The sequence below is a fragment of the Trichechus manatus genome, unplaced genomic scaffold (assembly GCF_000243295.1).
Source record: "Trichechus manatus latirostris isolate Lorelei unplaced genomic scaffold, TriManLat1.0 scaffold00107, whole genome shotgun sequence".
Lineage (NCBI taxonomy): Eukaryota > Metazoa > Chordata > Mammalia > Sirenia > Trichechidae > Trichechus > Trichechus manatus.
The window spans coordinates 8,619,153-8,632,252 of record NW_004444043.1 but is presented as its reverse complement, the minus strand read 5'-3'; the positions used below and the strand labels follow the sequence as shown (position 1 = coordinate 8,632,252).

General features: G+C 40.0%; 1 protein-coding gene across 1 annotated transcript in view; it reads right to left on the bottom strand.

Moving 5' to 3' along the window:
• ALDH1A1 (aldehyde dehydrogenase 1 family member A1) overlaps positions 1-12,632 on the bottom strand; it is a 52,911-nt gene extending 40,279 nt beyond the window's left edge. The window contains exon 1 of the mRNA XM_004383291.3: positions 12,471-12,632. Within this exon, the coding sequence (XP_004383348.1) occupies positions 12,471-12,533 (63 nt within the window). The 5' untranslated portion in view covers positions 12,534-12,632. The remainder of the gene's footprint in view (positions 1-12,470) is intronic.
• Positions 12,633-13,100: the final 468 nt, after the last annotated feature.

Here is a 13,100-nt window from a genome sequence, read left to right as displayed (position 1 = left end):
TGGAGATTATTTTAATCATCCATCCACGAGGCAAGAAGGCTTTAGAATAGAGTGACATAGCAGTACAGTCTTCAGATTATGTTCTCCTACAAACAGAAGCCTTTCAGAATAAAAGCAGAACTCAGCATAGATACTGAGCTCTAATGCCAAGTATTGCTCTTTTCTTTCTTACAGAGAATTTATTGGTAGAAACTACCTTTAGTTATTTGTTTATTTTTCTGTTTTAATTTTATTAGCTTCACATTTGGCATTTACCTTCTAGCTAGCCATGTGATGAAATGTTTTTGGAGAATCATCCTTACTGTAGCCATATAAAATGGCTATATGGAGAAGTGTAGGCTAATGAATGTTTATTATAATAATTATGAAACCTATTTTAGACCTGGGGAAATGATCTACAATGGTGACAACATTCATTTTGCATTTGCTGTTTGCCTTTAGCAAGTTTTGAGTAAAAGGTATCATGCTATAAAAGCAAAAATTCTTCGGTCCTTTTTAACCATTATATTGACTATATTCTAATTATGAACTTCGGACTGAAGACACTTCTGAATACTATACATTTACAATAGACATGAATTTAAAGTTCACAATAGCAATTGGAAATTATAGATGCCTATGCATACTCTGGAGCCCTGGCGGCACAGTGGTTAAGAGCTTGGATACCATCCAAAAGGTCAGCAGTTTGAATCCACCAGCTGCTCCTTGGAAACCCTATGGGAAGGTTCTATTCTGTGCTGTAGGGTGACTATTAGTTGGAATTGACTTGAGGGCACCGGGTTTATGCATATTCTAGGAGTCCCTGCATGGCACACACAGTTAAGCTCTAGGCTACTAACTGAAAGGTTGGTGGTCTGAACACACCCAGAGGTACCTCAGAAGAAAGCCTTGGTAATCTGCTTCTGAGAGGTCACAGCCATGAAAATCCTATGGATGGCAGTTCTACTCTGCACACATGGGGTCGCCATGAGTCGATATCTACTCAATGGCACCTGGTTTTTGCATACTCTGGTGTTCCCAGGTAGGCAAACAGTTAACACATTTGGCTGTTAATGGAAAGACTGGAAGTTCAAGTACACCCAGAGGCATCTTGGAAGAAAGGCCTGGAGAACTACTTCTGAAAAATGAGCCGTTGAAAGCACTGTGGAGCATGGTTCTACTCTGACACACGTGGAGTTGCCATGAGTCGGGACGGATTGATGCAACTGATACTCTTGGACTTCAAGCATTTCTTATATGGGGAAACAATCACTGAGAATGTTGAGAGAACTTACAAAGTGATTTTTACTCTGTAAATTTTAGATATGCCAGATTTTAAAAGATGCATCATATTACATTTCATTTGATTGACAAGTAGTCCTAACAAGTAGTCCTTGGCTGGCTTCAGTTTAGTGTTCAAGCATAAGTCACAATTTAACAAAGAAAAGAAAAGCCTTTCCAAAGTAAAAGTTAACATGTCTTAATGTCTTCGGTGTAAAGCTACAATTCTACTTAAATAAACACTTTCCTCAAAACATTTCTGACTTGGATTAAGCTGAATTTGAGTAATGGGCAAAATAAAGACCTGTTAGCCCTATCTTCTGTTATGAGACTTTGGAGCCCATGGCTAAAACACAGAATTCTTGAATCCCTCCAGTAGATACTCAGGGAGCCCCAAATTCACATTATCTCCACAGGGCCACAACTGGGCCAGTTGTTCTAGATCCTATAAGAGAAGAGAACACTTTCTTGGTGGTAGAGAGACGTTTACAGATCACATTTTCAACGCACAAAGCATTTATTTTAAGATATACCAAGGGAGAAGGAGCATGATGAGATTCTCCTTTTTTGTCACCTGTGTGAATTTCTAAACCTAAGAACCTGGGTTGCTAAATAGGGAGGGATTAAAAAACAAAAACAAACAAAAAAAACAGTTGCCATCCAGTTGATTCTGACTCATGGCAATCCCATGTGTGTCAGTGTTTCATAGGGTTTTCAGTGGATGATTTTTTTGGAGGTAGATTAGCAGGCCTTTCTTTCAAGGCACCTCTGGTTGGACTCGAACCTCCAACTTATTGGTTAGCAACCAAGTTTGTAAGCCATTTACACCATCCAGGACCTCCATTGGTAGTAAGTGTTAAGTGTTGTAAATGTGTAAACTTTTTCTCAGCGTAAACCCCAAAACCCATTGCCATTGAGTCAATTCTGACTGACAGGAACCCTATAGGACAGAGTAGAACTGCCCCATAGAGTTTCCAAGGCTGTAATCATTATGGGAGCAGACTGCCACATCTTTCTCCAGAGAAGAGGCTGGTGGGTTCAAACCACAAAACTTTTGGTTAGCAGGCAAGCACTTTAACCTCTGTACCACAAGGGCTCCTCTTCTCAGTGTTAGGAACCTCTCAAAGTACCAAAGACCATGGGGGATGGGAGTGAAGGATGAATAATAAAAGAGTTTCTGAGCAAAAGTCAGGTGAGGTGTTAAACATTTAAAGGAATCAAAGCTAGATCTTTGCAAGGGCGTGAACATCACTGAAACTACTTTCAACAAAATCCGAGGCAGCTAGGGAAAACACTTGTATTCAATGTAGAAAAATATAAAAGGAAATTAAGGAGGAAATAACGGATGGGAGGAAAAATATTTAACAGCAGTCAAAGGAATGAAAACAAAATGACAGAGTGACCAAAACAAAATAGGAGAAATATAATTTTCCTTTCATTTCTGTTTTACATTCTAGTCTGACTTAAGTAATATGAGCATATACTCTTTTTTTCTTGTTGTTTGAAAAAACTCTCCAGCCTTTTCAGCTCAGTCAAGGAAAAAGAAAAGATGCCAAAGGATTTCAGTTCTGAGCCACATTTTCACTTTGTACCACAGATAACAAAAATAATTGTCAACAACTTTGGTATATTAAATATACCTTGCATCAAAGAGGTAAGATGTAGGAGTACTAGAAATTTCTGTACATATCTAATATTTACCAGTATCAAAACCCAATGATATAATTGCTTGCATGTTCTCTTCCTTCTAATGAAAATGTCAAATGTAGAGCATAATTCAGTTGTTTGTTATTTATATTCCTTCAGCTTCTTAAAAATTATTGGGGAAGGAGGTGAAATAGTCAGATAATAGGGCCTGAGGTGGAGGAGGTGGTCGTTCAGGAATAGTTTTGAGAGCTGCAATATTTGCACAAATTCCCATCGAACACATTTCCATTAAGTACTCCAGCATTGTAATAAAGGTATCATATAGAAATATAGTAATATTAGAAACCCTGATATTAGCAACACCTTGTATCTTTTAGAAGCTATGCCTATAGTTTTGGGGAGTTTTTGACACACATCCTATGGTGCAGTGAATTACTAATTACAGCCCTTCTAGCCATAGTCTATGCAACTCCCACCAAATAACTGGGTGAGACTATGCAAATGCGGTGCTTGTGACCCACAAAGGGGATTGGATAGCTGGCTAATAATGTAAATAAGGTGCATGGCACCCTGTGGAGGTGGGACTATGCAAATAAGGTGTATGAAACCCTAACGAGGGGATTGGTCAGTTTTGCCATCCCGCTAGGCTTAAAATGAGCCATCCCAGAGGTGGGAAGGGAGGATCTCATCACCACCAAGAAAGAAGAGCCAGGACTGAAGTGCATCCTTTGGACCCAGGATCCCTGCACTGAGAAGCTCCTGGAACCAGGAAATGAAGAGAGAGAGCTGTAACACCGAAGATGAGGAGCAGCAGAGGCAGCAGATCGGCAGGAGACAGTGTGGTGGGCTTCCCATCCCACAGACAAGAAAGCTGAGCACCCTTGGGCAGGAGGCTTGCTTGCGAAGTTGGCTGCCTCTGGAAACTTGGTGGAGCTAGGCTTGCCAACCCACAGAGCTAGAACTGAGCACCTCTAGGCCGAGGCTTACTGGTGAAGTGGGGTGCCTCTGGGCACTTATCAACGGAGCTAAAAGAGCTTTGTAACACTTTCCTGAGCAGGGCAGAGGCCGGCTGAAGGGCTGAGGGCCAGAGAGAGACCTGCCTATGGGTACAGCTGAGAAGAGGCTGTCCTGATCGAAGAACTGTATCCTAAGTGTCCCTGAATCTACATTGTAACCTGTTACCTCCATAATAAACCCCATACCTGTGAGAATGGTCTGTGAGTTCTGTGTGGCCACTGCAATGAATTATGGAACCCAGCAAGAAGAGTGCTGTGGGAGGGACGGTTGGTGTCAGAATTGGTAAAGATGGCAGAGAGAGGAGGCAGGTCTGAACTTTACCTCATAGGAATTAGTCTTGGGGTGTTGATCTTGATTCTCCTTCCCCCTTGTGAAGTTAGAGGAGGTCAGACACTGCCCCAACATCATTTTGACACACACACACTCAAAACATACCAGTGTTATAAAATCCAGATTTATGTAAATATTTAATTTTCTCATTATTTTTTCAGTGGTGAATTTTAATTGAATATTTGATTATGAAACAAGTATTACTCAAGTTCTTTGGAACATGGCTCTGTCTATGCTGCAACTTATATCTGGTAAACGTGTAATGTATTCCCTGATCACATGAAAACCCAAACCACCACCACTATGACTACCCTAAGCCAAATAATTGCTATTTTGAGACAAGTGTACCTCTGTTTTAACAATGTCTGTATTCCCATGAGGTTTCTTTTATGCTGACTGGTATCGCATCGTCCTACAGATTAACCAGGCCATTTCAAAGGCATTGTACAAATGGTAATCATGCTTGGCTGAAAAGGTTGGAATTTTGAGTCCACCCAGAGGCACTTCAGAAGAAAGGTCTGGAGATCTACTTCCGAAAAATCATCCATTGAAACTATGGAGCACAGCTCTACTCGAACACCACACAAGGGGTCACCATGAGTCTGAATTGACTTGGCAGCAACTAAACAAACAAACACACAACCTTAACTTTGAATTGCTCTTCAAAAGAGTTACTTCTCATACTCTTTACGAGTTTTCTCACCCAGCCCTCTCATTCTGGCAAGCAGTTAGTGACAAATCCATTCAGTGAAGTCAGGGCTTCCAACTGGTTCATTCCAGTCTGAACCCCTGCTGAGAGTTTACATTTCCACTCCAGATGTACTGAATCAGAATCTACATTTTAACAAGAATTTGTTTTCAATTGCGGATCTTGTTAAAATTCTTATGAATACATACGAATCACCTGGGGATATTGTTAAACTGTAGATTCTGATTCAGTATATCTGGGATGGAAATGCAAATTCTCAGCAGGGATTTGAACCAGAATGAACTGGTTCAAAGCCCTGGGTGAAGTTCAGATTAAAGAAATCATGTGAACACTGGTAGTACCCAGAGTCCTTATGAAATGCGGATGATACCCTTTCTTAGGATATGTGTTATTTATTTTAGGATATTTGTTGATTAGATTTTCATGAAGCCAGGCAGGTAACTGGGAACAAAAACACTTGCCAAGACAGCAGCTCTCAGATATGGGTTGACATAATATCTTAAAAGGAAAATATGTCATATCACAGATAGACGTTTCTATCATTAAAATATTAAATTCATAGTGAATGACTATCTTCCGGGAGATAAATCAATGAATGATTCCAGAGATCTCTAGTTTGTGGCCATGATCTGGCATTTTCTGAAGGGGAAGGTAAATGGTTCTAATCTGGCTGGGTGTGGTTGAATTTCTGGGAGGAACCAGAAACCAGTTCCCTAAGTAACCAGATAGTGGTTGCTGCAAGAAAACTAAAAGGCCGACTCAAAACTTTCGGACCACTGCTGCTGGTGAGCAGACTACTTCTTGAGTAGCATGAGCAAAACCTAGAAGGCAGTTAATCAACAATGCAGAATTTCAGACCTCATCCCAGACCTACAGAGTTAGAATCTACATTTCAACAAGACCCCAAAAAGACTCATATGTACATTCAAATCTGAGGACTATTCTAGAGTGCCTTCTCCCTGTTGGCCCAATCCAGTCTGAGGATCCAGTACCCAAACCATCCCTTATTCTCTCCCATAATCCAAATTTCATTCCCTCAGTCAGAGTAAGGAATGAATGATATAAGTGAAGTAATAGGTGGGAAAGCACTTATTAGAGACAATCCAATGAGATCTGAGTACTATCAATTTTAGTACTTAGGGAAAAAATATGATATCATGTGGAAAAGTATCAGATCTGAAATGAGAAGATTCAGAATTCAGTTGCCTCTTACAAGTTTTGCAAACTTGAGGAAGCCACCACTTAAGTTCTCTGGGCTGTTTCCTCAGCTTTAAAACGGATTACTAGTAACATTTTCTCTAGCTCCCTGCTGACCTTTAGGTTTGCAGAAGTAGCTCTTACCCACTACACCACCAAGGTTTCCAGCTTCCTCGTAGCAGGTAATTATAAGCCCCAAATGAGACAAATATAGTGAAACCTGTGACAGCTGGAACTCGACAGGACTGCCGTGTTTTCCCGGGTCTTCTAAATTTCCTGCCTTTGACAGGGTGCAGTCACCACTTATCTATCGCTCCTTATTTAACGGAAAATATTTGAGTTTTCCTTCTCTGACGGTTTTCCGCTTTACACAGGTTCCGTTTTCACGGGTTTTACTTTATATGAAAGCAGCTTTGAACTGTGACAAACAATACAAGCCCCATCTACCTTTGGGAACTGAATAATTTTAGAATTCTTGGAGTCATTTTGGGAAGGAGAGGGTTAAATGTAGAAAAGAACAAGTAGTCAGGCACTTTCCATAATTCACTTCATTTAATCCTCACAGCCACTCTCCAAGGTAGTCATTATTATTCCCAGTTTACAGATAAGAGAACTGAAACTCAAGGAGATTATCATTTCAGCCAAGGTTATAACGTTAAGTAGAAGAGCAGGGAATCGAAGCTCAGTTTATCTTATTAAACTATTGCACCCTACAGCCATCCTTCTATTTGCTCAACTGCTTCCAGGCCACAAGCAAACAGATTTTGCTTCCCTTAGAAAAGAGTTGAGAAGGTATCCCAAATGAAAGCAGTGCCCAGCACAATCAGCTTTGCCCTTGAACATAAATCCTGTCCTAACATCTCTCAGTGGTTTCCCTCAAATAAAATCTATCGACTAATCTGGCCCCAGCCTCTATCTCCAGTCTCATCTCACCCATTCTCTCTCTTACTCAGTCCAACCATATTAGCCTTTCGATAATTCCTTGAACATACAAAGCTATTGTCCTCAGGGTCTTCACACATATTATTATCACCTCTGGATCTTTCCCCAGTCTACATGACCACCTTATTTTCTGCATCCCTCAGCTTCACCTTAAATGTCCCTTCCTCAAAGAGAGCCTCCATAACAACCTCATCAACAGTAAGCTCTTCCCTGAATATTTTCTGAGCTTTCGGTTTTCTTCTTTTTAGCATGAAGTATAACATGTGATTACAGTATTCACTTCCTTGCTTGTTTTCTGTCCCATGCTTCCCCCTGCCCCCTGCCACGTTTCTAGGATATAAGCTCCATGAGGTAATATTTGCCTTCTATTATGGGACCTAGCACCAAACAGCCATTCAATGACTTATTAAATAAGGGGGAGGAAAAAAGGAGAAAGGGCGAGGTGGAGGGTGTAGACTGAAATGAGCAAAGAGCATGGGTTTTGGAAATGCATGTGGCTTGAATTTTTTGTAAGAATTTGACCAGAGATAATGGTTAAAAAAAAAAAAAAACCACAATTATGCCTTGCACATAGTGCTTAATGACTCATAACTCTTCTCTATCAAAAGCATGTCTTTAACCCAAATGGGTTAAATAATATTACTGGAAAACTAGGAAAGTAATCTCCCACTCCAGCCAGAATTTATTCTATGTGAGCTGAAGAAATGTAGTTCGCATAGATATAGTATACCTATTTCAAAGCCCTCTGTATCACAGCCTCTCCCAGCCCAAATTCCACCTCTTGGATCAAAGCTGAAAGCATGTTTGTTTCCAGCCTTCCCTATTGTTCGCCTCTTTTTCTAAACTGGCAGCAAACTTCCTCCTGCTGGCCTGAGAACAGCTGAGCAGCAGCTGGAAAGGCTCATGGTCATGGCCCCTCCAGTAATCAGTCATGGACAAATGAAAGAATAAAGGATAGAACAGGATTTTGGCAACGTGCTGTCCCAAGTAGCTGTATTGACCTTAGACAAGTCACTTATCAGTGTGAAGACTCAGATTGATGCCAGCGTTCAAAGCCTGACTTTGCCTTTTACTAGCTACCGTTGCCATGGAGTTGATTTCGATCCATAGCTACCCTATAGGACGGAGGAGAACTGCCCCATAGGGTTTCCAAGGAGCAGCTGGTGGATTCAAACTGCTGACCTTTTGGTTACCAGAAGAGCTCTTAGCCACTGTGCCACCAGGGCTCCAACTTTAGACGAATTACTTAGGTATTCAAAGGAGCCCTGGTGGTGAAGTGATTCTGTTCCTCAGTTTTCTCATCTGTGGAAAGAGAATCATAGCCTCCTCATAGGGTTATTGTCAGGATTAAATAAAATCATTGTAAAGAACTTAGTACAGCCCTTGGCACAGAATAAAACAACGAATTTTAGCAATAATATAAAATATATGTATTCCTCTATGTGTGTGTGTGTGTGTGTGTGTGTGTGTGAAATGCCATTAGCTGATGAAGATCTATTCCAGAATGAACAAACTATTGTTTAAAGAGTTAAGTCTCAGAGTTAAGTTTAAAGAGTAATCATTTTTAGGGGTTGAATCCTGTCTGGGAAACCTTGTCTTCTTGGATTTCCTTTTTTCTTTTTTTTTAAGGCAAAAGACAATGTTGTAAAGGGAGAATGGAAAATAAAGAAAGTTACCAAATCCTGTAAGAGAAAATTCTTGATCTCTAAAATCCTGGCTAAACCCTAGGGACTCCACTCCAGTCCAATGCTTGTTACGTAGGACATGACTGTGCAAGAAAGAGTTACAGACAAACCAGGAGAAAAGAACGAGATGAGAGGAACATTTGTGGGAAACTAGTGTAGGAAAGGTTGGGCAAAAGAGAAAATTCTGGAAAAACTGGAAGGATTCTGAAAAATAAATAGGACAGGGATTTAAAAAAAAAAAAAAAATCAAACCCGTTGCCTTGGAGTTGATTCCGACTCACAGGGACCCTGTAGGACAGAGTAGAACCGCCCAATGGGGCTTCCAAGGAGCGGCTAGTAGATTCCAACTGCCAACCTTTTAGTTAGCAGCTGTAGCTCTTAACCACGGCGCCAGGACAGGGATAGCTAACATTAATCAATCACTTCCCATATGCCAGACACTATTCCAATTGCTTTACATGCATTAAATTCATTTCATGCTTTCAGCACCCTTAAGAAATCAGTATCTTTATTATCCTCATTTTGCATCTAACAGAGGCGGCGAGAAAAAACCCAAAACCAAACTGGTTGCCGTCCAGTCAGTTCCGACTCATACCAATCCTATAGGACAGAGTAGAGCTGCCCCATAGGGTTTCCAAGACTGTAATTTTCAGGGAGGCAGACCTCCACATCTGATGGCTTTGAACCGCCAACGTTTGGGTTAGCAGTCTCGAGTGCTTAACCACGGTGCCACCACGGCTCACGAGGCAGGGAAAGGTAACATAATTTCCCCAATGATTACACAACTTTCAAAGAAGTTCTTCATTTAAAAGCTCAATGAAATGGTTGAGTTGGCAGGTATGAGATTCATTCAGAATTCCAAAAAGCCTTTTGCCGTCGAGTCGATTCCTATTCACAGCGACCCTATAGGACAGACTGGAACTGTCCCATAGGGTTTCCAAGGAGCAGCTGGTGGATTCGAACTGCCATTTGGTTAGCAGCCAAATGCTTAATCACTGTGCCACCGGAACCCCCATTTAACAAGAAGGGGGAAAATAACAAGAATAGGGATGGAGCCGAGTTTATGTTGATTATCATCGGGGGTGGGGGGGGGGGTGGATTAACCAGCAAGCAAGGTGCGCACAGGTTTGCTTGTGCTTATTTACTAATCCGCAGTGCAGTTTCCCCTGGTTTTCACCACATGAAAATGTCCCTACTTATAATGATGTCATTGAGGTTTTAAATTTCAAAAACTCTAGTATCATTTTAGAAAGTATTTTAAAACTTTGATCTCTGTTTTATCCACGCCAATAAAGAAATAATCAGACTGTACTAGAGAATAAGTAATACAAACAATGCATCAATGACTTCTTTTGTTTGGGTGAAAAGCAGTTTAAAGCTTGAGACTACGTAGCTCTTCTACCATAGTTGTAATATTTTTTTGTTACTTAGTCTTGCTTGTCTCTTCCTTCCACCTTACCCCACCAATTTTAGTGAAAATAAAGAATGGCATTAAAATAACAAGAGAAAACTAGTTTTGGATTTAGTTTAGGGGCTGACCACAAATGGGAACTCACCAGACACTCTAAAATCCTTGCTTACTTGGTTTGCAACCAGGAAACTCAGTTAATAACCATCACTTTTTCAACTCCTCTTGCAAGGGCAAGTTCACAACAATTCTTTGGTGGGACACAGTTAAAAGAAAATGCAAAGCGCCTGCCATCTGAAAAAGCTCAACCATTTAGATTTAATTACATACATAACTGGTGTCCTCCCAAGTGTGAAAATGCTGAAGCCAAAAAATCAAACAATAAAATGCTATCTGAGCAAAACAGATTTATATAGATGTGTGAGCAAAAAAAAATTCACTGACTTGCACTGGGTATTTTTACTCAGAAACGTCCTTAAAAGCAAGGGCAAATGCCTGCTCTTTGAATCTTGCCTTCTTTTGAACACTCAGGTCAGTCAGTTTCCCTAGAGGGGCATTCTTGTGCAATGACTTTTAAGTGGACAGGAGATTTCAAACTTAAAAACCTCTCTCTGTTAAGGGACCACACTACTAACGTGCTTGTAAAATTTTAAGGACCATCTTATTTGTCTAGTACTGTTTGTTACATGCTTAATAACTATTAAATGAGGCTTAATTCAACAGAAAAAATATTTCACATTAAAGCTTCCTTGAAACGCACATGCAAGGAAGACTTGTAAACTTTTGCAAAGCCAAATTTTTTAAACAAGTGACATTCAGATCTTTCCAGGTAGCATAGCAAAAAAAAAAAAAAGACTCTCCCTAATAATAGTAATGGAATAATCCAGCCATTGCCACCAATTTCGATCTTTATGTGTTTTTAAACGTTCCTACTTCAAATTACAATTTCTTTGTGAAGGACAATCTTAGGTAAGAAAGTGGGGGAGACTGGAGTCGAGTTATCTTTTGGGCACACCTTTGCCAAGTGTTCATTGTTTGGGAGTATGGACTTACCTCATTTTTCATGTTCCCATTTGTAGTGAAATTTAACTGGAAAAACATTCCTTTAGTAAACCTTGTGAAAATAATATATTGATAAACTTCATAGCTCTGGTTAACTGTGTTAAAGGCACAATCTGATCTCTAATGACACTTTTCTGAGGAAAAGAGCCAGTCAGCTGAATAACTTCCATATTCACTGCGCTTATGAGAATGAAAATATAACAGACGTTAGGATTTCAAAACCATCTGCAGTTTCAGTAAGGAAAAGAGTAAATAGTAGAGGGGCCTTCTTTATCATTAAATCCTAACGCTCTTGGTTTTTCATTTGTTAATTCAGAAAGCAAAATGGCTCTCTCCTGAGTTGCAAAATTTCCTTTCTTACCTTGCCTTCTGCATCACACCATAAAGCTAACTTTAATAAAGTGATTCTGGCTACAATATTTTTTTTTTTTTAATTTTGGAGTTCTAGACCCTGGCAGGAAGGCAGACACGTAACAATGAGAAAGAGGCAAACTTCAGAGATAGTCTCAGAATGACTCAACAAGATTCATTTCCTAGTTCTTGCTAGCTGTGGATTTTTAAGTGTGGATCTGGTTCCTGCTCTTGTTTCTGTAAATATTTATCTGTTAACAATTACTCCACCTGCATCCAACAGAAACAAAGTTATCTGAGGACATAAGAATGTTTTCTTTCCTAAAATGTACTAAATGATTTGAATTCATTTGAGGTTTTTGGAAACAGGAGCTTTCATCCAGTTATCAGACTTAGGTCATTCAATTTTGACACTAGTTAAATTATGCATCTTAAAAAGTCACGTTTTTTCAGTGTGCTCTGTGTGTCTCCTTCTTCATTATTTCCCACTCGTGTGGCTCTTTCAAATAAGTGTCTCTAGCTAAATATTTGCCTCTCTAATCAAACATGTCCCCCAGGCTATGCCAAGTTAATAGAACTGCTTAGTAAAATCCACTGAGTTCTGCACAAGAACCTTTCATTTAGAGGAGAATTCCTACCACTTGGAAAAATTTTAAGAAATGAATTTATGAAAAGTTGTCAGATATGCTTGCAGTTCGCTATTTGAGCAAGACACAAAACCCAGACTTGCATTTTGCAAGCCTTTCATTTCTATATTTTCAAAGGTTTTTCACGCAAGTTTGCTTAAATTGACCCCTTGTGCTTTAAATAATTGTAGTTTTCACAAACCTGAGGCAAAGCAGCAAATGTAAAGTGTACTAACCTTAGTGTATTGAATCTTCAAATTGGCGAGTGGAACAGGTAAGTCGGGCATGGCTGAGGACATTTCTGATCCGGTTCCTGGAATACAGGTGACAGGCTCAGCAATTTGTTCTGATCGAGCACTTGGCTTTATTTGTTCCTTTTTATCTGAATGGGCTAAGGTTAATTTGCATACTGGGATATGATTGGATGAACAAACTTGGAGCTAAAAGAAAACGACACTACTTATTGGTAACACCTAGGGCAGGAAGCCTTTGACTTTAAACTTAAATCCTTAAGAAACCAGCGCTCTAGCACCGAAGCTGCACCTGGAGACAGTGCACTATTTGCAGACGAATTAATTTACAAAGCCGAATCCTGCGATAAGGGCACGCAGCACAGCTGCGCTGGCCTTGAAGGCCGGTTATTATTATTATTATATTTTATTTCATTTTGTCTTGTCATGCTACTATGTAACTTTCCATTCTCTGACACACTTGGAATCAGAGACTATAAGGATTACAACAGACTCTAAAAGGGCATTTGTTCTCAGTAGAAGCTGATGAAGACAGGACCTTGGCCAGGGTGTTGTTTGGGAAAGAAAGGCTCTCTTTCTAGACCCTAGCCTAAGTCAGCTTTAAAAAAAAGAAAA